We start from the raw sequence: 22,055 nt of genomic DNA on the forward strand, positions 1-22,055 counted from the left end.
AACACCAGGTTAGTTGAGCAAGCACAGCAATGCTGTGTCTCAGTTTGTGTAGTGCTTTACCTACATTCGCTGTTCTGAGTGCATAAGTGTGTTCCAAAGCACGGCAGAATGCAGTGCACTGTGAGTAGCCCTAACAGTGAAAAAGTTGCTGCGGTGAGCAATATACAATTGAAAGTTGTACATGTGTTTTTTTTAACTATTTGATAAACGCACCGCAATACTGTTGTGTTAATTGAGCAGTCTGTAATGAATTGTTGGTGCCATGATTGGCGACGACAACAGTTGTTAGCTAGGTAGTTAGCTATTTAGCTAGCTAGCTAACTCGTCCAAAAGTCACTTCCTGAGAGGGCCCAGCAGCCATGTGAGGTTTTAAGTTAACTCTAGTAGACACAGTACACAGTGCGCAAGTGTTCACTGTGTAGTACATGGCAGTGTTCCAAGGGAAGTATCGGAATCAAGACCTAGCATAAGAGACCCGAATATCTGCCTGTACTGGATGTGCTGCAGCAGTAGGGTTGGGAACCGAAATTCGGTTCCAGATGAGAACCGATAAGAAAATGCAGGGTACCGGGTACCCATACAAAATACACATTTTCGGTTATGCTTAACGGTTCCTAAACGCGGTAAACCCTGTATTCCACCGGGTCTGTCTGCGCTGCGGTGACCCGGTGGAATACAGGGTAAGGGCGTACTGGCCATCTGTGTGTTCTGGAGAATCACAGAACGGTCGGTCGTCAGCGGGCCGTTGACGGCCGTTGACGGCCGGCTCGGTACGCTGACGGCCGGCACCGCCCTTCATTTTTTTAAACGGCATCATGTAAGTTGCGCTGACAGGCAACAGAGGTCCACAGTTGCCCCCCCGCCCTCCCGTAGACAGTTCACGAGCTCAGTCACTTCATAACACCAAAGATGGGTCGTGGTAAACGCTCTGAAGTGAGGCTCCACTACACTAAGAAAGAAAAAGACAAGGCACAGTGTAATGCCTGTTAATAGCTTGCCACAGGCATATCTCAGTTAAAATAAAGCACAGTTATTGTGCAATGCATTTGTATTGCATGTATATTTTTTTATTTGTAAAAATGTCGGTTAAAGCTTAAAAAAATAAAGATATTTTTGAGATCTAAACGTTTGACCTCTTTCTTTTATAATTTTGGAATCGAAACGGGGAATCGATAAGAACCGGAATCGATAAGCAGAACCGGAATCGGAATTGATACATTTAAAACGATACCCATCCCTATGCAGCAGTTTTCCCCACATCACCACATGAGCTTAAACGCTGCTTCTTGGAGCCATTTGAACAATCTGTTCACTGCACCCTGTGGTCCAACCTCCACTTCTTCTTTGGGCCTATCATCTGCTGAAAGGGACAGTCTCCCTTCATCCTTCTTTCTCTCTATTCTCTCCTCACAGCTCCGCCTGCTTTAACCTTTATTTGTCTGGCGGAGGGTTCTGCATGCTCAGCAGAAGCTTTGCCCTTCTTTACTTTCATGCTGCTGTATATGCTGCCCCATACAATGTCAGTTCCTCCATTGTTGGCCTCTGAGCAGCTGTTCAGCACCTTGCCTCTGTAGTAGTTGTGAAGAAAAGGTTGTTTCTTATCACTTCCAGCAAGCTTCTTTTAAAACCTGTAGGCTACTGCTGTCCTGCTGTGGAAGCTTTCAAACCTCTGGTTGAAATGTCTGTTTGATATGCTGTGTCTCAATTTGGATACCCCGTAAGTACACTTTACTGAAGTACACTGAAATAACACAAACCTTTATTGATACCCCTAGGGAAATGCAAGTGTCTTAGCAGTAACAGTAATAAGAGTAAAGCATAGGAATGGACAGATAAGAGTTCAATCAAGGATATTTAGAATGACAATACCACAAAAGTTTTGACTGTAAATATAAAATAAAACATAGTTCACATATATACACAGATATTATTAATTATGAATATGAGAAATATATATACAATAAATATAGAAACTGCAAGTCCAGATATGAACATACAGTGAAAGTAAAAGGTAAATCGGGGTAGGATGGTTTGAAGTGGGGGCTCAGCAGGCTCCTCATCTTCACTAGCTCTTCAACATGTCTCAAATCAAACACAGCTGTTGTGCACTTACCGGAAAAGACAATCACAACATGTTTCTTCTTATTTTAAATGGCAAATTGGAACAACACTGAGCATTGCAACATTTCAACCACAGTTGTTAATTTATTCATTTTGGCAATGGCAGCCTGTGCGGCTTCCTCGACTTCCATTTTCACCAATGTGGTGGTCTCTTCCCTTCCCCATGTACTACTAATAATAATAATAATAATAATAATACATTTGATTTATATAGTGCTTTCCTGAAACTCAAAGACACTTTAGCAAAGATGGTGACCATTGAGGGTAAAATTCAGAATACACTCAAAGAAGCAATGAAAGGTATCAAGCCACAGCATTAGCGTCTGTAGCTGTTGTGGTACTCATCGATTTAGTAGGGCTGCAACTAAATTAATAATAGATACAAAATAATGTATTCATTGTTTCAGACTTCCAACTCACTACTAATTGTATTTCCATTTAATCAAATGTAATACAGTTTTTATATATCCAATCATTTGATGTGTAAGGAGAAAATATTAAAAAGGAGAAATGTCAATCAATATATTCAAACTGCTTGTTTTGGCCAATGAACCACCATGTGTACAATAAGGATCATAGGAGCAGATAAGTTGTGCCATGTTTGGTTATAAAAGGCCTATCAAAATGAATGCACTATCAATATTATAACTTTGTTGTTGATTGCCTTATTAATCATGTATTAGTTACAGATCTGGTGCAGTTAACCCTGTTAGCATGTCATGCTAAAAAAGTCCACAGTGATGCAACACAGGACTTTTCATAGATTTTCAAAACAATATTGATTTACGTCAGTCTGTACCTAACATTTGCATGAACCCAATATTTCAGGAAGCCTGCAGGGAATGTATTGATATCTTGCTCAAATTCCTCAAGGTTGAACTGATTAGAATTCTATTTTTGGCCATAATGGAATCATTCATATGGTAATATTGACAATTTAACACAAATCTGATGGGATAAAATTGGAGCGATATTGGATGTAAACTGCAACTTGACTGTTTGATGGATACATAATTCTAGTTTGCTTATTATGATAATGCCCCCTAAACCGGTGTTCCTGGATTCCTTGCAGGCCCCAGATAACTGAACCTATCCGGTGGGGACTCATCACGGATAGAGTCAGTATCTCCTGCAGCAGTAAGTCCAGACCTCGGCCCTGTATATCCGGTCTTAGTGTTCAGGTGTGACGACCTTGGGGGATTTTTAGCTCCACTATCTCCCATTCAGTGAGGATGGTGGTGTAAGTAGGCTTTTACTTCACTTGGATCCTGGAAACAGAACATTCTGGTGTTACACAAGGCGTTTCAACTTGTAACACGCTCAAAAAGTGTTCAAGTATGTAGCGCACAGACAGTGAAAAAACCTTAAATTAAGCATACTTAAAAACACCAGCATGCATAATCACATTACTTGATTTTTTAATGTGCCGTTAATGGACACTGCGTTCTCCAGGGTTTCCCACACATAGACTATACTTGGGCGGGCCGCCCAGGTATATTAACGGCCGCCCAAGTATATTTCGCGACCCATTTAGTTTTTTTTTTTCATTTTTTTTTGTATTCGTCCGTGACCACGACGCCATCTGCGATCGATTAACTTGTAGACAATGATCCCTCGCTCCTTTGCTCTGATCTCGCCTCCTTCTGGCCTGTTAAGTGGCCTGCCTCACACAGGGTGACTGGCTGTCCACATGATGTGGCCTGCCGACATGGCCACTGTCATACAGATCATAAATCAAAGCCCTTGATTGGTCTCTGTGTGTCATTCAAGCTCGGGATAACCTCAGCTCAGGTGAGGTAAAGGACTCTCTGAGTGTTTAGATAGTTAACTTAGTCTAAGTTCTCAGTGGGTCTCAAACGGTGTGGTCACCATTTATGTAAACACATATTTCCATTTGAGGGGGTAGTGATTGGTCTAATGCAGGGGTACTCAAACTTTTTTGTTAAAGGTCCACTTGTGAATTTTATACAAGGTCAATGGTCCGGATCAATGCCAGTAAAGACCGTTGAGCGGCCCAGACCAAGCAAGGAGGCAGAGGCAGAACGTCCAAAAATATAACCCGACGTGGGCATTTATTAAAATATGAACACATTACACACAGCCTCAATCCTGCTGCTGCTGTTCACGTGAGCCCAGCCTGCAGCCACCAGGATCTCACACACTCCCTTTCCTAACAGACAGGGAAACAGAGCCTAAATACCCACACACACTAATCAGCAACTAGACACAGGTGAGGGGGGAGGAGACAACACAGGGCACCAGGTGCACACAATCCTTTAATAAATACTATCTCAATAATTAGTATTTAAAATGTGCAAATATGCCATACCAAACGGTACTGTGCAATCACGCTAATAAAGTGCAAAACTGTTCACTAAAGTGCTGAGTTACCAGGCCCGAAGCCGTCAGTTCACAGTGACGAAGTTACCTTCGTCACACTCACGCAGCGTCAGAAAATAAAACCCGCTCTCTTTTCCTCCTAGGCTACCCAAATCTTTTAAAAACGGGTAAAACGAGCGGATACAGATTTGCTGCCAATCTGATGTCAAATCGGCAGCGGACCCACAGAAAATTGCTATCAGAAACAATGCCTGACGCGTTTTGAACGTGTTTTGGACGTAATCTCGTCTTTGTTTACTATTAGCAAGCCTCGCTAACACTCAGAGCTAACCTGTACTGGAGAGCACATGTGTTTAAAAAGCAGGGAATCAAAAAAGGAACTCACCTTGTGATAAACCCGCAAGAGAAAAAGCATTTGAGATCTATTTCAGAAATAATCCTTGATGTGGATAAGAACAGGATGGCGTTTTATTACAACAGAATTGAACTTTATCTCCGGTAGAATACTGATCAGGCATTAGCTCCGCCTCCTCTTTTTTTTTCAAGCTAAGGACCCAAAATCCGCGTTTCTCTAACAGGGCTGCACAAGAGGGGTATGAGCAGTATGAGGCATGGCTACAATGGGTGATCTGTTTGGTATTTTAAGCAAAAAACTTCACAGACCTATATTTGTATAGGTATGGCCCTACAATATATTTGTTTCCAATATAGCATAATAGGTCCACTTTAATTTACATCAGAATCTATTTTAAAAAAAAATTATTTTATTTATTTTTTTAATTATTATTATTATTTTTTTATAATGGGACACAGGGTTTGGTCCGGATTGATTTGCAGTTCGGTCCGGATCCGGACCTTGGTCGGGAGTTTGAGAAGCCCTGGTCTAATGGATAGTGAGGTGGGCTGAAGATCGGAAGGCTGTGAGTTCAAATCCCGCCAGGAACACCACCACTAGTGTGCCCTTGAGTAAGGCACTTAGCCCTTAGTTACTCGCAGGGAGAATGTCCCTGTAATCGGTCATTATAAGTCGCTTTGCATAAAAGCGTCAGCTAAATGAAATGTAATGTGATTAGTAAAATATGCATGAATAAATAAATAAAAAGTTGAGAGCTAAAACTAGTCTTTGCTGCTGCCTCAAAGAGGAGCAGGGGGGAGAGGAGGGAGACAGGAGAGGCTGATTCAGGAGCACAGACACACTCACAACTATAAATGAACTAATTTGTTTTATTAATAAACAAGTTTCAGTGTTTTTTTCATATTGGAAATGGGATGTTATTGGTTACGGCCATGATTTTATGATTATTGAAATGTATACAGTTCTGTTTCATATAGGTGTTTCCATAGATCTAGTCTCTTTATTTTCCCCTCAAAATGCACCAGATTGATGCATTTAACTCCAAAATAAAAAATGAAATCTTACCCGGGGGGGGCATGCCCCTGGACCCCCCTAGAGGATTTGAGGTCGACCCCCACTAAAAATCACATGGATAGGTTCCTAAATACATTTATAAATACATGTATTTTTTTAAATAGTAACCCATTTCCATATGTTCATGTGTGGGTAGTAGATTTAAACTATAGGGCTATCATTATGGGCCCTGCCTGTACCTGTTCGCTCTGCCATCGCGTGAAGGGTCTGCTAACAAGCGACCAACAGAAAGGTTAATGTTAATGTTGTTGCACATCACCTCAGCCTTTGCAGACCATTGGCATGCACACAAACCTATACAACACACTACAGGAAAGGGAAACTCGAGAAAGCAGAACAGGGTCTCTTTACTTTTCATTTACAAGGCATTGCCACACTTACTGTTTTGTGACCAACCTCTGCTCTCGGATGCATGAAGTCGTCTGGATTTTGATAAGTAGCTCAACACAGCTTTATTTGTAGTTTTAAAGACTCTGGAGGCTAACAGCTGACATTCTCAGCCAACGTTATGATCCCAGTAATGATGATCATGCATCCCAGGAGAACAGTCCACATACTCCCTCACACCTCAAGCCATTTAGCCATGGCGACCGTTCCTCATTTGCCTCGCATCACACTAAACATCTCCACGTGTCCGGACACACTTTTGTTTTTACCATTGCTGTCGCTGATTCAAGACCTTTTCTCTTTGACTTTTGGAACGATGATGTTTTGCAGATCTAAACCACTGTGGAGTGTGACTTTCTCTTTAAGTCTGTAAATCAGCTTAGTGACTTAAAAGCTTCACTTCAGCAGGATTTCTTGCTCATGCTTCAGGCCTTGATTTATTTTTAACAGCGACATCAATTCATTGAGCTGTAATTAACACCAGTGTTTATTGTCCTTCCATGACATCGCTCCGGGACAAATACAAACTTAATAATTCCCAGTAAAACAGTAGCAACCAAATTAAATGCAGCTGTTTACAATTGTTGGAATGTGTTTGCTGTGTGGTTTCCCCCAAAGGGCCAAAGCATTCTGTCCTTCTCTCTCACATTGTTTCCTTTCCTCTGTCTGCTCTAGAATGATGGTGCATTTTATTGCTCAGGTCTACAGTCCTCTTTCCCCAGCTCCCACTTGTCCTCTTTGATTTTCTACCCTTAGCTACGAAGTGCAAGCAAGTGATTTTCTTCCACCACCTTTCAAAGTAAGGCAATGAGACATAGTTATGATTAAAGCTGCTATAATCAATACTTTTGTGTCAGCAATGGATCCAATGACTTGTGTCTTGTAAGTGAAAGTGTTGTACGGTGACAAACCCACCTCACAATTATCACCCAGTATATTGTTATTTTCCAGTAATGATTTGACTTGGTCAGTGCATGTTGTTATGCCTGGCTGGGGTCTTATTGGTAACAATTTGGGGGACATTTCCTCCCTTCCAAAGATGTATCCGCACTGTCCTTTTTCCTGAAAGAATAACAAGCATTTCTGTTGACTATGATAACGATGGCAGCTTTAATCCTCACAATGATTACTCTTTCTTTAAACAATGGCTGCCTGATTTCAGAAATAGACGAAAGCTGGCTTCTGGTCTCTAGAAAAAGATGATGCCGTCTGACATTACAACCAGCTGTAGCTAGCTAGCTAATTAGGCTAAGGTTACCTCCATGAGCAGGCTTGGGAAGTAATGGATTACATTTAAAGGGATTACCTTATCAGGGCATCAAAAAAGCAACTGTTTTTGTAAATGTAAATGCGGATAACTAGCAAACAGGATCATGTTGTATCTCTTCTCTGTACCCCATCCTGCATTCAAAATATTACACAAGAGTACAAGTATTTCATCATAGATAATGTGTTAATCACTTATAGACTGTGTCTTGTGAAGGTGGATCTCATTTACATTTTTAAATATATTTCTTGGTAGCTTATCCTACGTATAATAATATATCTTCATTTATTTATAGTGATTATATTTAGAATTGAAAATGTGATTATGAAAAGTAACTTTAATTAGCAAAAACATGCAGTGGAGCAAACACCAAGAAGTAGAGGGTAGGACGTGATGGATAGACAGATGGATAAATGGGTGGGAAACTTGAAATTATGTATTTTATTAGTTTACAATAAAGTAATATATTGGAAAAATCTAACTTTACCTCCAAAAATGGCAACAAATGAACCCCTCTCAAGGTTGAATGTGAAAAAAGCTCTTAAAGACTTGGATGGATGTCTTGGATTCTTGTTTTTCACTTCCCTTTTCCCTCTAGAAACAGAGGGGAGTGTTTAATGGGCTCAGTGCTGAGTGTTGGACTACGTGTCTGCACCACAGCTCTACATGTCCCAGGTGTCCTGTCCCCAAAGCTTTTATTTCATCTCGGGCCACTGCTTTACAACCGTGCTTATAAATGCTCGGGTCAAGGTCGCGACCCCTCGCAGGCCCCGACAGGCTCATAAGCCCTCGGATAAACACACAGAGAATATCCCACTTGGCTACGCACCGAGACAATGATAGAGACAGACAGTGTGTGTGTGTGTGTGTGTGTGTGTGTGTGTGTGTGTGTGTGTGTGTGTGTGTGTGTGTGTGTGTGTGTGTGTGTCTGCTAAATGGGTGAACAGTTTTTAAAATAGCTTGTTTTGTCTCTTAGTACAACAACAAATTAAATTATCAAGGGGAGACACTATTGTGATTACGGTAAGTTAAAGAGCACATATAATGACCGTTCTCTGGTTCATATCAGTATGTAGTTTCTCTCCTGGGACATGTCTCCTTGTTTTAATGTTCAAAAAGCTCTTTATTTGTCTCATACTGCCTGCGCTGCAGCACCTCTTTTCACCCTCTGTCTGAAACCAGAGCCCACTCTGCTCTGATTGGTTAGCTGGCCGGCTCTGTTGTGATTGGTCAAGCGGTTAGAGATGTCCCGCCTCTTCGCATATTACGTTCAATGTGATTGACTATACCCTTCCTTGGTGCAAGAATACATGCTAGCGTCTTTGCTCTGGCCCCTCTCAATGAAAAGGACGCATGTGTTGCGCAAACAACTGATTTTCCCCAAAAGGATTAATAATGGGTAATCTTCTATCTTCTTCTTTATTACAGTGACATTTTACAGAGGGAATGTGGGACCTTTCTTAGTATTATTACATATACAACAGCCTTTAACAAATATATACAGTTATATTATCTAGGCTGTGAATGCACACACCATCAGGAGGATACTTCAGAATAGAGAAAGGAATTAAAACGTTTGTTGTGTGTAAGTGCTACTGAAGTGACAAATACAACTGTACATTTCCATACATGTTGCACACCCACTACAGGTGAAAAGGATAAAACACAGGGCGGAAAAAAAACATATAATGTAAGCAAAATGCCTCAAAAGAGTGACCAATTCATTTAAAACTGCGTAAAAACGTGTGTCTGCTCTGAGTTGTCATTTGTTTCATGCTGTGAGAGTGTCTTGTACACTTCATGTAGAATAAGTCACAAAGCAAACGGACTGTGATGTTGATAAGAGCCTAATGAGCGTCTTAAGCTTGTCTTTCTGCCTGGCTGCTATCCATTTGAGTTTTTCTCTTTATGTTGGCAGACTAGGCAGATTATGCTATTGTTGCACTCAGTCGCTCTGACTAAGAGTGTCAGCTAAACGCCTGAAATGCAATATGTTAATATGGGGGGGGGGGGGGGAGATATTCACTCGACGGGGTTGTTGTTACTCTTTATTCTGATTTGGAACACATTCCGAATGCATTTCCTTGACATGTATTGGTATTTTCTTTACTGTTCCTTTCACATAGGGAACTCATCATCCTTTTTAAGGTGGAATTTTCTGTCACTTTGCAGGTTCTTGTTGGCTGATTGTCAGGGATGGAATGTCACCTTTTGCTACTTTATACTTTACTCCACTAAATATTGTAATTGTACTACACTACTGTATTTTACAGCTTTAGTTACTTTGCAGATTTTGAATACAACATATAAATCATAGATTAGTATAGGTTAATCTATTGCATACAGTAATTCAAATGAGCCCCTCTTTTACCAAGTGCAACATTGCAATCTAAAACAATGTGTCTTCAGCGGTCATTTCAAAATGTTATGTTGATGAAACTGAAAAAACTGAGACACTGACTTTAAATAAATGTCAACGTTTCCGTTTTGTTCATTGTATATTTAGCAGGACTTCTGTCTCACCCCCACTTTGTTCTTCTTTCCTCAGGATCTGAAGAAGGTGCTGTCTTTCCCCCCGTACCCTGGGGAGTTTCTGCACCCGGTCGTGTATGCCTGCACGGCGGTCATGTTGCTCTGCCTCTTCGCCTCCATCATCACCTACATAGTGCACCACAGGTACAAAAAAAGCTTTAAACTTTAATCTCTCACCACTTTTTCCCTTCATGGTTTATTTTTGACTCCTCTGTCAGAGATCCTAGGTGTGAGTCAGATGCTTTAGGCTGGGGGGTAAAGCACTGCAGCCTGTCTGAGTAAGAGGATCTAAAACACAGATGTGTGTATGCGTGTGTGTTTCAGAGCGGCTTTTAATGGATTTCTGAGGGGCATTTAGGCCACCTTTACTCCTATTATTCCATATGGAGATGAAGAATGTACTGTGGCATCTGTCTGCCCTTCTTCAGCTGTTATGAAAGCTGGGGGAGGGGGGGGGGCTGTCTGGCGCATTATTCCAGCACTGCAATTCTTATTCTTGTAGGGCGTCAGTCGCTTCATTCTCTGTGGCATTAATTTGGTACCATAGTAGATCTATCTTAACCCTCCTGTCGTGTTAGTTTTCCTCCCTTACTGTTGTGTTCCCGGTCTGTTTTAACTGCTCTTACATTAACACGGAAACCATTGAGCATCACCACATTTTATTCAACACCCTTTTAAGCTGTAAACAGTGTCTCAGACCTCTGGTTTACTCGAATAACTGCAATGAATATACAAAGAATAGACACTGAAAATGTCTTCCAATATTAACATATTGTCGATTTGTGGGTGTGTCCTATCTGATGAATGAACATAATCTAGGGTTACCCATTCATTTCCTATGGCGCCACTTTTCACCCGGGACATCATAGGTGTTACAAAGTTAACTAAATCACTAAAAATGGAATTGAATTGAATAAAAGTGGTGATCAGCAATGTTATATGTTCACAATCACAAGTCCTTAAAGCAACCAAATGTAAAACACAATGTTTATGATTGATGAAAGTAGTACATCGGTGAGATTTGACTACTTTTCAGTGAAAAAACTGAAACGTTGACTTTAGTTAAATGTATGATGTCAAAAGGTTTCACATACATATATTAGGCTAGTTGAAAGCAATAACATAAGTTGTAAAAAAAAATATATTAGGTTCAACTTAATTATTGCTTTAAACTAACCTGATACAGTGATGTGAAATGTGTTGACACAATACATTTAATTAAAGTCAACGATTTAGTTTTCGGAGTGAGGGTTAATCTAAAATAAATGTTTCGTAAGCGACAGTTTTCTTAGAATAACACAATATTCTCGGCAGATGGTTTGGTTTCATTTATGTCCGTACTGTGACTGAAGCGCAGTCATGTATTAAAGTGTGTGTGTGTGGATGCACAGCAGCGTTTGCCACCATGTGTGACACCTGGGACGGAGACAGGGTGCGTCCCTCTGCAGTCAGACAGCGATGACAGCAGCTGGGCTCCAAACAGCAGCAGCATCACTTACTGTCGCCCGGCACTGCAGTATTGACTGGAGGGGAAACCAATGAAAATACAGACATGAGCAATTTTGAAATTGCAGAAGATTGAGCTTTTTGATTAGAGTGGAATGTATCTATTTATTTAACCTTTATTTAACCAGATAAAAGCATTGAGATACAATCTCATTTACAATGCTGACCTGGCCAAGAAGGCAGCAACGTTACACATTCTTACACATAAAATACAGACACATAAAATACAGAAAACACAACTAAGTAAACAAAAGACAAAAAGCAGTCACTACATTGTGCACATTTGGGACAGTAAGGTGCACTACTGCAGCTGGTGGTAAGGACCTCAGACAACTTCAATTTAAAACAGGCTATAGGGACAAGTGCCATCAGTTTGAGGCTTGATTGAAGGTCATTCCAAGACCAAGGACCATAATGAAAAAGACTCCGTTTTCCAGCCTCAGTCCGCATGGCAGGAACCTGGACCCGTATCCAGGCACTGGATCTGAGGTTGTAAGAGTCACAAATTAGGGCAAATCCGGCACATATGTACAGTGGAAGCTTTCCTAAAATGGTTTTATACATTAATAAAAACCAAGACTGCATCCTACGCATACTAAGTGAGGACCATCCAGTTAGGCTATACAGTATGCAATGATGAGTCCTATAGGGTGCATTTGATATATAACGCAGTGCAGCATGGTAGAGTGGGTCAAGTTTGGCCAAAACAGTGGGACAGGCAAATCTATAAATGGTATCACCGTTGTCAAGCTGCGACAGGAATAAGCCAGAGACCAACCTTTTACGGGAAGAAGTTGGAAAACAACGTTTAAATCTATAAAGGAAGCCAAGAGTGAATTTCAATTTCTTAATTAGAACTTCAATGTGGTGTTTAAAGTTCAGATTACTGTCCAACCAAAACCCCAGATATTTATTTTCAGTATGTATCGACAAACTCAACGGAGATGCCATCAAGGGTGTCAATGGAGAGGCAAGAGGACGCTGACTTGGGAGCAAAAAGCATTGCTTTGGTTTTCTTACCGTTCAATATCAGTTTGGAATCAAGAAGCGCATGCTGCAGCGTGATAAAGTCAGATTTTAAATTGGAAACGGCCATATCCAGAGAAGGAGCACATGAGTATACAAGACACTTTATGGTAAGGGTACATGAATCATCATGAATTCATGCATGACCTAATGCATGAAAAAGCATGAATTCATTCATATAGTACTTCATGAACTATCATGCTCAGAGTATTGTCCTATTTAATGTGTGTGGCAAAAAAATAATGACCATAGGGGCATAGAGATGCCATCCCCACCATACGTCATCTCACATAATTCAGAGCTGATTGGCTGTAAGTATGTATGCCGCGAAAAGTGTGGTGTGTGAAGAGGAGATGAGAGAGCTGCAGTGACGCATCCTAAAACCCGGAAGTAAGCTGCGCATTGTTTCCCTCTACAAAAAAGCAATGAGATTTCTCCAGAGGATTTTAGAAAATAGCTCAAAATAAGATCTGTGGGAAACGAACCTGTTAGATAAATGCACGTTTTGTTCAGCCGGATAATATCCACATGTCTACCCTACTTTTATAATTTTTGAATCATAAATCTATCGATTAGATTTATGATTCGACTTTTGAAAATACAAGAAGATAAGGAGGACTTTTACAAAAAAGTAATAGAGATTTTTGTCCAGAAGGATAGGCAAATGGACTTCATCTTCAAGTCAAGGTAACACCACCATTTTACTGAAAATGGGATCTTACTAAGAGAGAACAATTCAATATTTAAATTATAAAATTACATTTTTTGGGTATTCTTTTGTTGAACTGTCTGTTTAAAATTAATCGAAACATCAGACTAAAAAAGCTTTTGAAAATAATATTATATTTTGATTTAGGTCAAAATATAATATTTGTAAACCTGAAGAGTCAGTGCCAGTGCCTCACCAGCCATGAACCTCACTGCACGTCACTGCAGAAGCTTATATATAGACATATAAGATTTGTGTGCCCCACCACGTTTGTAGATATAAAAACGCCACTGCAAACACCTATCATGACAGGGCACCCACAGCCAAGTAACAATTACAAATGAATTAAGTCGGCACAGCGGCCCACATTGAAAATTACTTAGGCCTACCTTTGATGATCAAATCACTGAAACACAAAGTCCATCCTCCTGTCCTTTTAGATGAAGCACTTCATGGCGGGTCATGCAGCTGATCCTTTGCCACTCCAGTTTATCATTGTAACTAAATCTTGAAAATGACTCGGTTAATAATTTTGCAAAGGATGTCATCACTATCACTGAAGTGAGCCATCATGAACGAATTTATGCTAATCATAAATCTAGCTATCATAAATCTATCGATTAAATTTATGATTCGAAAATGATAAAAGTAGGGTAGACATGTGGATATTATCCGGCTGAACAAAACGTGCATTTATCTAACAGTTTCGTTTTCCACAGACCTTATTTCGAGCTATTTTTCAAAATCCTATGGAGAAATCCCATTGCTTTAGTGTCGAGGGAACCCGAGCGCAGCTTACTTCCGGGTTTTAGGATGCGTCACTGCACCACTCAGTGGGTGTTTCTCAATGTCGAGGACGCTTCCTTGGTAGGACATGTCTTCCGAGTCACTTCCTTCCGAAGCGAGGCAAGAATCCTTCCTAGCCTCGGAAAACGAAGAATGGTGGAACAGGTGTGCAGGTGTGCGTCAAATGCTAGGCCCCGCCTTAAATGGAACGCGATTTCCGCCAAAGATTTGGAAATTGGTCCGTGCGCAAAGCATTGTGGGGATTTTAAGACCGCGGAGGATACACATGCGCAGCCTCGCCATTTCTCGCTACGAAGGACGCCAGGCTCGGTAGAATTCCAAGGAGCCTGGACATTGGAACAGTCCTTCGGCGGGACTCGATGACGTAGCATACTTGACTTATGGCGCGTTTCCACTGCAGGCCTCGCTCGGCCTCGCTCGGTTTGGTTAGGCCTTATTAGGCCCGGCTCACTTTAATGCTGCGCTTACATTACAGTTTAGGAACTGGGGTAGTTACTATAGTAATACTATACTATACTATAACGCAGTGTAGGCGGAGCCGTGACGTCATCTTCAATGAGCGCCCCAGAAAAACAACACAGCCGTTAGCTGTTAGCACTCAGAGCTCACAGCTCCTCATATCTGTTCAGAAACTAGACACAAGTTAAACAAGTACAAACCACAGACTGTCTGTGTCATGGCGAATACAGTCGCTGGTTTATTTATGTCTGTATAGGCCGTTGTTGTGAGTGTGGACGGTTGGAGCATATATAACGTTAGCTTAGCCAAGCTCCATTTAGAAAACACGCATTTTAAAAGGGTTTTTCGCCTGCCGTCTGTCTGCAGACTTGTCAAAGCATTAATTCATGGTTTTTACTAACCGGTATCAGTATGTTGTTACTTCGGCATCATTTAGAAACGTGTATTACAATTAAATTACGGTCAAATATGTTGTAGTTGTAGCCCCCTTGCCAGCGATTCTCTCTCTAGTTTAGCATACTCAGCCCGACTCAGCCTGGTTGTTCCTGGCCCTAGAACGACGATTTTATGGGGCCAGAAAAACTGTAGGACCCGCTAGCCGGTACTAGGCCAAGTGGAAACGCAACCAAAAACGGGCCCCGCACGGCTCGGCACGCTTAAAGCGAGCTACCCGCTGTAGTGGAAACGCACCAATAGTGGCTCTGGAGCATTCTTCCTTGACATTGACAAACACCCAGTAACACACATGCATCAACCTCACAGCGGGCGGAACTTGTCATAAAGTCTGCGATAATAAAGCCCACCCATTTAGAGGGAAGATATGATTGGTCAACTGTACTGTAATTTGACATTACTCTCTCGTTGAGTTACTATAGCGGGCCCTCTGTGAATTCACAGCAGGACCACCAATCAGCTTCTGTCTGCACAGTAACTCGCAGAGACAAGCTTTCATTTAACCCTTCACATTCAAACATAAACTGAACAGGCAGATTCGAAGGATTTCTTTCTTTGGAAATGTTATTTTAAATTAAAAAAATTGTTTTAAATGTTTTTTTTTAAATGTTTTTAAATATTATTTTTTTGAATATCTTAGGTCCTCAGAGAGGACACGCGGACAAATATCTAAGACAATATACAAGGAAATAGACATTTAGCCCAGCATCAAAATCACTGAAGACAACATGCTGAAGACTCTTTAACGAACATTTAACCTGGTAGTAAGTCTTTATTTAATTTGAGGATTGACTCATCATTCCCTTTAACATTGAGAATCACATGGCAATGCAGTCAAAATTATCGCAATCAATTTTTTCCCCCCAAATTGTGCAGCTCTATTGTTATATGCTGAATGGTTAAGCATCTGAACAGAAAAGGGAAAACCAAAAAAGGTATAATAGGGCCCCTTTAAATGCGACAGAGAGAAACCTTTCATTTGGTTTGGTCTGTCAGTAGGCTTTACATTTGATTCACTTACTACCACCACTATGCAGATGCTTTTAATTTCACTAGAACTGCGAGTGTCTATTTGTGCAAATCTTTCCGAATTTGACTGTTTTGACAGATTAAAGGAATGATTGACAGACTGATAAACAATGGAGTATCCAAATAATTGAAAGTCTATGAGTCTAATTTGCATAGAAAGTTGCTGATTGTGCACCAAATGTGTGCATATTACCATATTTGAATATATGCATATAACATAGGCATGCACTATTTGCTTGGCAGCATAGTTATGGTGCATTCAAACTTTGATGCAACAATTATCCCATATGTTTGTATTTTGTATAATTGTTGAAGGTTTAGAGGCTTCAAAAGCTGCACAATCCTTTTGAAAATGTAAATCCGGCCCTATGTTTATATGCACATAAGTGTCCCAGTACTACCCTAGTCTTGTTCATATTTGGCATGATGTCCATTCATGCAACATTATCCTGATTTCTTTGAAAGTACGCCAGCTAGTACACCAATGTCTTCCAAAAACAGAGAAAGGGCTTATCCAAGTTACTATAACCAGGATAACCATGTGTAAAACATAACTGTCTTCCTCCAAAATACAAAACGTGTTTGCATAATGTAAGCACTCATTCATCAAAAAGCGCTTTGCAGAGCAGAAACACATTAATTCCAGTCCAAACTAGAGACCCATGTTTAAGAAATGAAGCCGGAGCTTTTGTGGTGTCTGTCACACACAGGGGAGAGTTAGAGGCTTTTTTTTTCAAAGACACTCACATTAACAAAATCCAACACCTGCTCATCCTCCACACTGCCCTCAAGGCACTTCCCAGCAGTAAAACACATCTCTGTTTAGTAACACTTTGGTTATGTAGTATCACTCCCGCTGACTGACAGTATCGGAGCGGAGAAGCGTCGGGCCGCGTGTTAAATGGGTAGAATGTGAGGGAGGCTGTTGAAGGATAGGCACAGTGGGTTAACTTGTGCATGTTTAAACAAGCCACTTTCTCACTTAAAAAAACATACGGACATCCATAAAAATATTCCTGCAATGATGATTTCAACATATGAGCCTAGGAAAGAAAATAAAGGTGTTTGTCATTGTTCTATATTGAAATCATATTGCTGGCCTCGTTGCTGCCAGTTAGCATCCTTTTCTCTGTTATATTAGCACGTAAACACTTCCATTCTCCAATCTAAAGGTGCAATTTGTAAGATAAAGCCAGACTTTTCGTTTCAAACGTACAATAAATTCACTCAAATTATCAACGTGAAGGGGCTGCAGTCTTGACATCATGTCAAAGTGATTTGTGTTTTGTGTCTCGGAGATAGCCTATGAAATTAGCATGCTAATCGACTAGCCAACAGCCTGTCTTGTACTGTATAGTATTACCACTTGTTCCTCAAGATGCAACAGTTAGTCAATATAGCGCCAGTCAGCCCAGTTAGCAGTTAGCACTTAGCTTGAATTCTTCCGGAACAAACCCCAGCAAATAAAAGTTTTTATTTTAAGAAAGCTGCTCAAGCTGCATTCACGTGATACACGATTTGCTCTTTGCTCATCGCTAGGTTTTAGCGCAGAGCCTTGCGGTCAAAACAACTGGTTGAGTTTAATTTCTATGCTACTGCTTGCTTACCGCTTCATACAGCTGTCATCTGAGTGCGTGTTGAAAAGTCAAAGGTAAAAGGGGTCAAAGATGAAATAATTTTTACTTTGAGTGCTCAATGACAGTTTCGGGTAGCGCTTCCGCTTATTCGGGCGATACCGCCAGTCGTGTGAATGCAGTTTCAGAGTTCCAAAAGTTTGAAAGAATTTTGCTTATCCTTGCCCTGGTGTTAGTAATTTATTTTAAACTGATGATGATACATTTAGTTTGTATGACTAGCAGAGGTGAAACGCTGCCTCCACCTCTTTGTAACCTTAGCAGCCCTGTTACCTTTGCGTTATAGCACTTATCAGTGTGTGTGTCTCCCACCAATGAAACCTGCCCATTGTATATTGTGTCATGTTAGTTATACTGTCCATAGCTTAATCGTTTTTTACAGTTGGCTCAGCTGTGGGTGCAGGGGTGAGGGAGCAGATGCAGAGAGAGGACCCCCCCCCCCCCCATCTTCTGGGAGATGGGGAGGGTTGCCAGGTTAATGTACTTGACCCAATGAAAGCCCGGAGCAGAGCCTATGAAAACCCTTTTTTAGGGAGGCCAGGAGCCGGCCTGATTTATGGCCTCTTTGCTGGATGGAGTTCAGCACTTGCACCGCAGCAGAGGCATCGACGGCAGCAGCTTTTAATCCCCCCCCCCCCACCGGCCCCAGACACGCCTCACTGCTGAGCCACTGCTTCATCTACAGTTGGCTCACGTGCAGCCGGAGCTCCGCTCCTCCATTTTGGGGAGTGCAGATTTCCAGCACAAGGTTATATAATTTCAAATGGTGACAGTGTCTGTATGGAAGAAAAGGAAAGGGGGGAGGGGGGGCCTGACACAGGAAAGTAATTAAAAGAATGGATGGTCTGTTAATTCACACCCGTGCGACAAATATGTTAGCATTGTCTGACCTAGTTAGCCTATTTCCTAACAGCTGGGAGGAAAATGGTAATGTGGGTTAAGTGCCCTGCCGAAGAGTGTGTAACCCCCCCGGCTAATGCCATATTTCACAGGGTGGATATGAGTGCATGGTTTTACATAGTGAAAACTTCAATTGGCCCAGCCAACTGGAAGCAAATCTCTTTTATTTCATCATTAAACCAGTGGAGTGAGTCTTATTTGTGTGCATTAACCACAAATACAGGAAGGTTGTGCCCTGAATGACACACTGAACCCTTATCTCATGTGAACTGTGAAAAGCCCTTGTCTTGAGGTCCATTTTAAATAAAATAGTGTGACCATTAAGGTAACCAGGGTTTTAAATTATACAAAATTCCTTCCCAGGGTTCCTGTGGATCATTAAAATGTACTAAAATTAGTCTTTAACTTGTAATAAACGTTCTTAAATGAATGAGAAAAATAAATAAAACGTGGCCACGTTTTACTTTCTCGTTCGCACGAGTTAATAAAGCGTGCGCACGAGTTAATAAAGCGTGGCCTCGTTGTATTTAAATTGAGGGATTCCTGTCCGTGACTCACAGTATCTGCTGCCCACAGCTGTTTTATAGAAGGAAAACCTCCTTCACTTTATGAAATCTCTGCGGCACCAGTGGCCTGTACTACGAAGCAGGATTTGCTATTTACACTATTCATTCATGAAGTATGACGCTGCGCTGTCAGCACGCGTCTCCATGTTTGTGATTGGTCAAATGTTGGTAACCCCGTCCCTTTCACGTGAACGTGCTCTCAGCCGGACAGAGAAACCCTGGTTGATTTACTGAGTTGATAACCAGCTTCGTAGGACCGCTTATCAACATCGCGTTTGTTAGGGTTAGTTAAGCCGGGTAAATCGAACATATCCAGGTCCAGGGTCTGTTGAACTGGCTTCGTCGTACAGGGCACTGGAGGCAGTAACGTGTAACTCAGCAGAATCTGAGAAGAGCAGCACCAGCTGCAAAGAGCTGTGCCTTTTACTGTTTACTTCACTGCGTTTCCCTTCATTAGAACCGCTGAATAGAGATCGAGGCTGCTACGTTTAACCACACACACCTATACACACATCGAACTACCAGAGTATTCCCCCTCGCTTTATGAAGGAGATGTCCTGTCACCGGGGCGCATGGTGTGTGTGTGTGTGTGTGTGTGTGTGTGTGTGTGTGTGTGTGTGTGTGTGTGTGTGTGTGTGTGTGTGTGTGTGTGTGTGTGTGTGTGTGTGGGTGTGGGTGTGGGTGTGTGTGTGTGTGTGTGTGTGCTCAGCTCCGCTCTGTGTGCGTGTTCGTGTGTGTGTGTGTGTGTGTGCTCAGCTCTGCTCTGTGTGCGTGTTCGTGTGTGTGTGTGTGTGTGTGTGTGTCCAACACCACCGGCATTTGTTTTCAAATTACCACGAACAGTACTTTACACAAATCTGGTTCTCCATAGTGTATTCCCAAGTGAAAGAAATGTGTTTAATCTTAATCTCGATGTGCTATAGTCCTGCCGGAGTGCACCGGAACGAACGATACTATCATAAACAAATGCCCCCACACACACGCACACACACAAAACGAGGCCACGCTTTAGTAACTCGTACACACGCTTTAGTAACTCGTGCGCACGAGTTACTAAAGCGTGCGCACGAGAAGGTATCTCGTGCGAACGAGAAAGTAAAACGTGGCCATGTTTTATTTATTTTTCTCTCTATGAACCCTCCAGGGCTCCGTACAACTACGTTTTTTATGAACCATTTTATTTTCTGACATTGCCATTTTTAAATCTTGAAATAACAGTTTTTTAAAAATAATTTTATCAAAAACTTTTAGGTCACACAGATCAGAATAGTAGAACCATCAACAATCGCAAAGAGTAGATTTGGAAGTTTAATAAAAATGTGCTTTTCAACTAAGATTTTCTTCAATGTATCTAAGATGCCCCTTGTGATAGCGGTGACTGTTCCAAACTCGGCACATATTTTTGTCACAGGCATTCTTGTAATCTAAATGTTCCACTATGAACAAAATGTTTTTTTAAATCTGGATTTATAAAATCCTTATGAGAGTCAACGCAAAAACTGTATTTTATATACATTTTTTTCTAAGTTTTTCATTGTGGACATTTCCCAGCATGCACCAGGGACACAGACATTTGCATAATTGTGTTCCTGTACTGGTTCTGGTGTAAATGTGTTTAACGATGTGTTCTACAACTGTTCCAAAATGGCCTTGTAATACACACAATTGAATGTGGTAAGAACATGAGTGATGTTGTGCATATGATTGACGATGCTACCCAATTACAATATTAGACTTTTAATATACAAATATTTTTAGCAGGCCAGATTTTTGGCCTAAATACAAGAGACATTATTTTTTATTAGAAATGAATTAATCAACATGAAAATATTTATTGTTGAGTCAAGGTTGAAATGTTTTCAGTATAGAAAGTATTCTGTTATTCAGCACATATATTGGTGTGGGTTTGTAAAGAGCTGTTTAGACATCTTAAACTCTGCGAGCAGCACCCCCCAGGCTCTCCTGTGGTTGTTAATCTATAACGCAGAAGCAAGGTAAAAGAAATTATGCAGACCTTGAAAAAGCCTGGCTTAAATCGTACTTGAAGTGACTGATGGGCAATACACCTTGAAAACTGCATCTAAATGAGATTTATGATAAAGCTCTGTGACGTGTGGTGTTTACCTGCTAATTCTTTTGATTCTCGGTCTCTCTTGGCAGCGCGATCCGCATCAGTCGGAAGGGATGGCACATGCTTCTCAACTTCTGTTTCCACACGGCGCTGACCTTTGCTGTGTTTGCCGGCGGCATCAATCGAATCAAATACCCCATCATCTGTCAAGCAGTAAGTGCATTCCCTTTTCATCCACTCTCAAAGCTTTTCAGAAAATGGATTATGAATGTCCACTCAGATGTTGTCAACCACAGCCTCTAGTGCAGTATGTGGACGTATAGTAACCCGGCATTATGTGTCTTTCATGCTTCAGCTGCATGAATGATCTGGTCCCTCTCATGGTTAAGTGTTGACACAATGAGCCACTATGGTTCAGGGTCTTCCGTCATGACTGCACTTACTCTCTGGCCCTCTATTGTTCGTGTTGTTGCCTGGGGTTAATGGTGGGCCATATTGCCCAGTGTTATATCATTTTTCTGGGCATTGACGAAAGTGGTATGTAAAACATTGTTATTGTCATTAGAATTCAATACGAAACAGTTTGGCATAATCTTGCATAATTACCACTATTCTGTTCATTAAATAAAAGTTTTTGTGTCATGTTTTTCTGGAACAATGATCGTGGGATTATACGAGGGCTGTCAATCGATTAAAATATTTAATTTTGATTAATCATTTTGATTTCCAAAGTTAACTTTTGATTAATTGCGATTGGGATTTAATACTCAGGGTTTAATCAACATGGGAGTAGACGAATGTGATTGTTTCTTAAAAATA

At 41.1% G+C, this 22,055-nt stretch overlaps 1 protein-coding gene across 1 annotated transcript in view; it reads left to right on the forward strand.

The window, feature by feature from the left end:
* Positions 1-22,055, forward strand: part of LOC117550931 (adhesion G protein-coupled receptor A3) — a 422,488-nt gene that overhangs the window by 356,873 nt on the left and 43,560 nt on the right. Inside the window, 2 exon segments of the mRNA XM_034223540.1 lie at positions 10,093-10,220; positions 21,326-21,449. Coding sequence (XP_034079431.1) covers positions 10,093-10,220; positions 21,326-21,449 — 252 coding nt within the window.

This window comes from Gymnodraco acuticeps, unplaced genomic scaffold, assembly GCF_902827175.1.
Source record: "Gymnodraco acuticeps unplaced genomic scaffold, fGymAcu1.1, whole genome shotgun sequence".
Lineage (NCBI taxonomy): Eukaryota > Metazoa > Chordata > Actinopteri > Perciformes > Bathydraconidae > Gymnodraco > Gymnodraco acuticeps.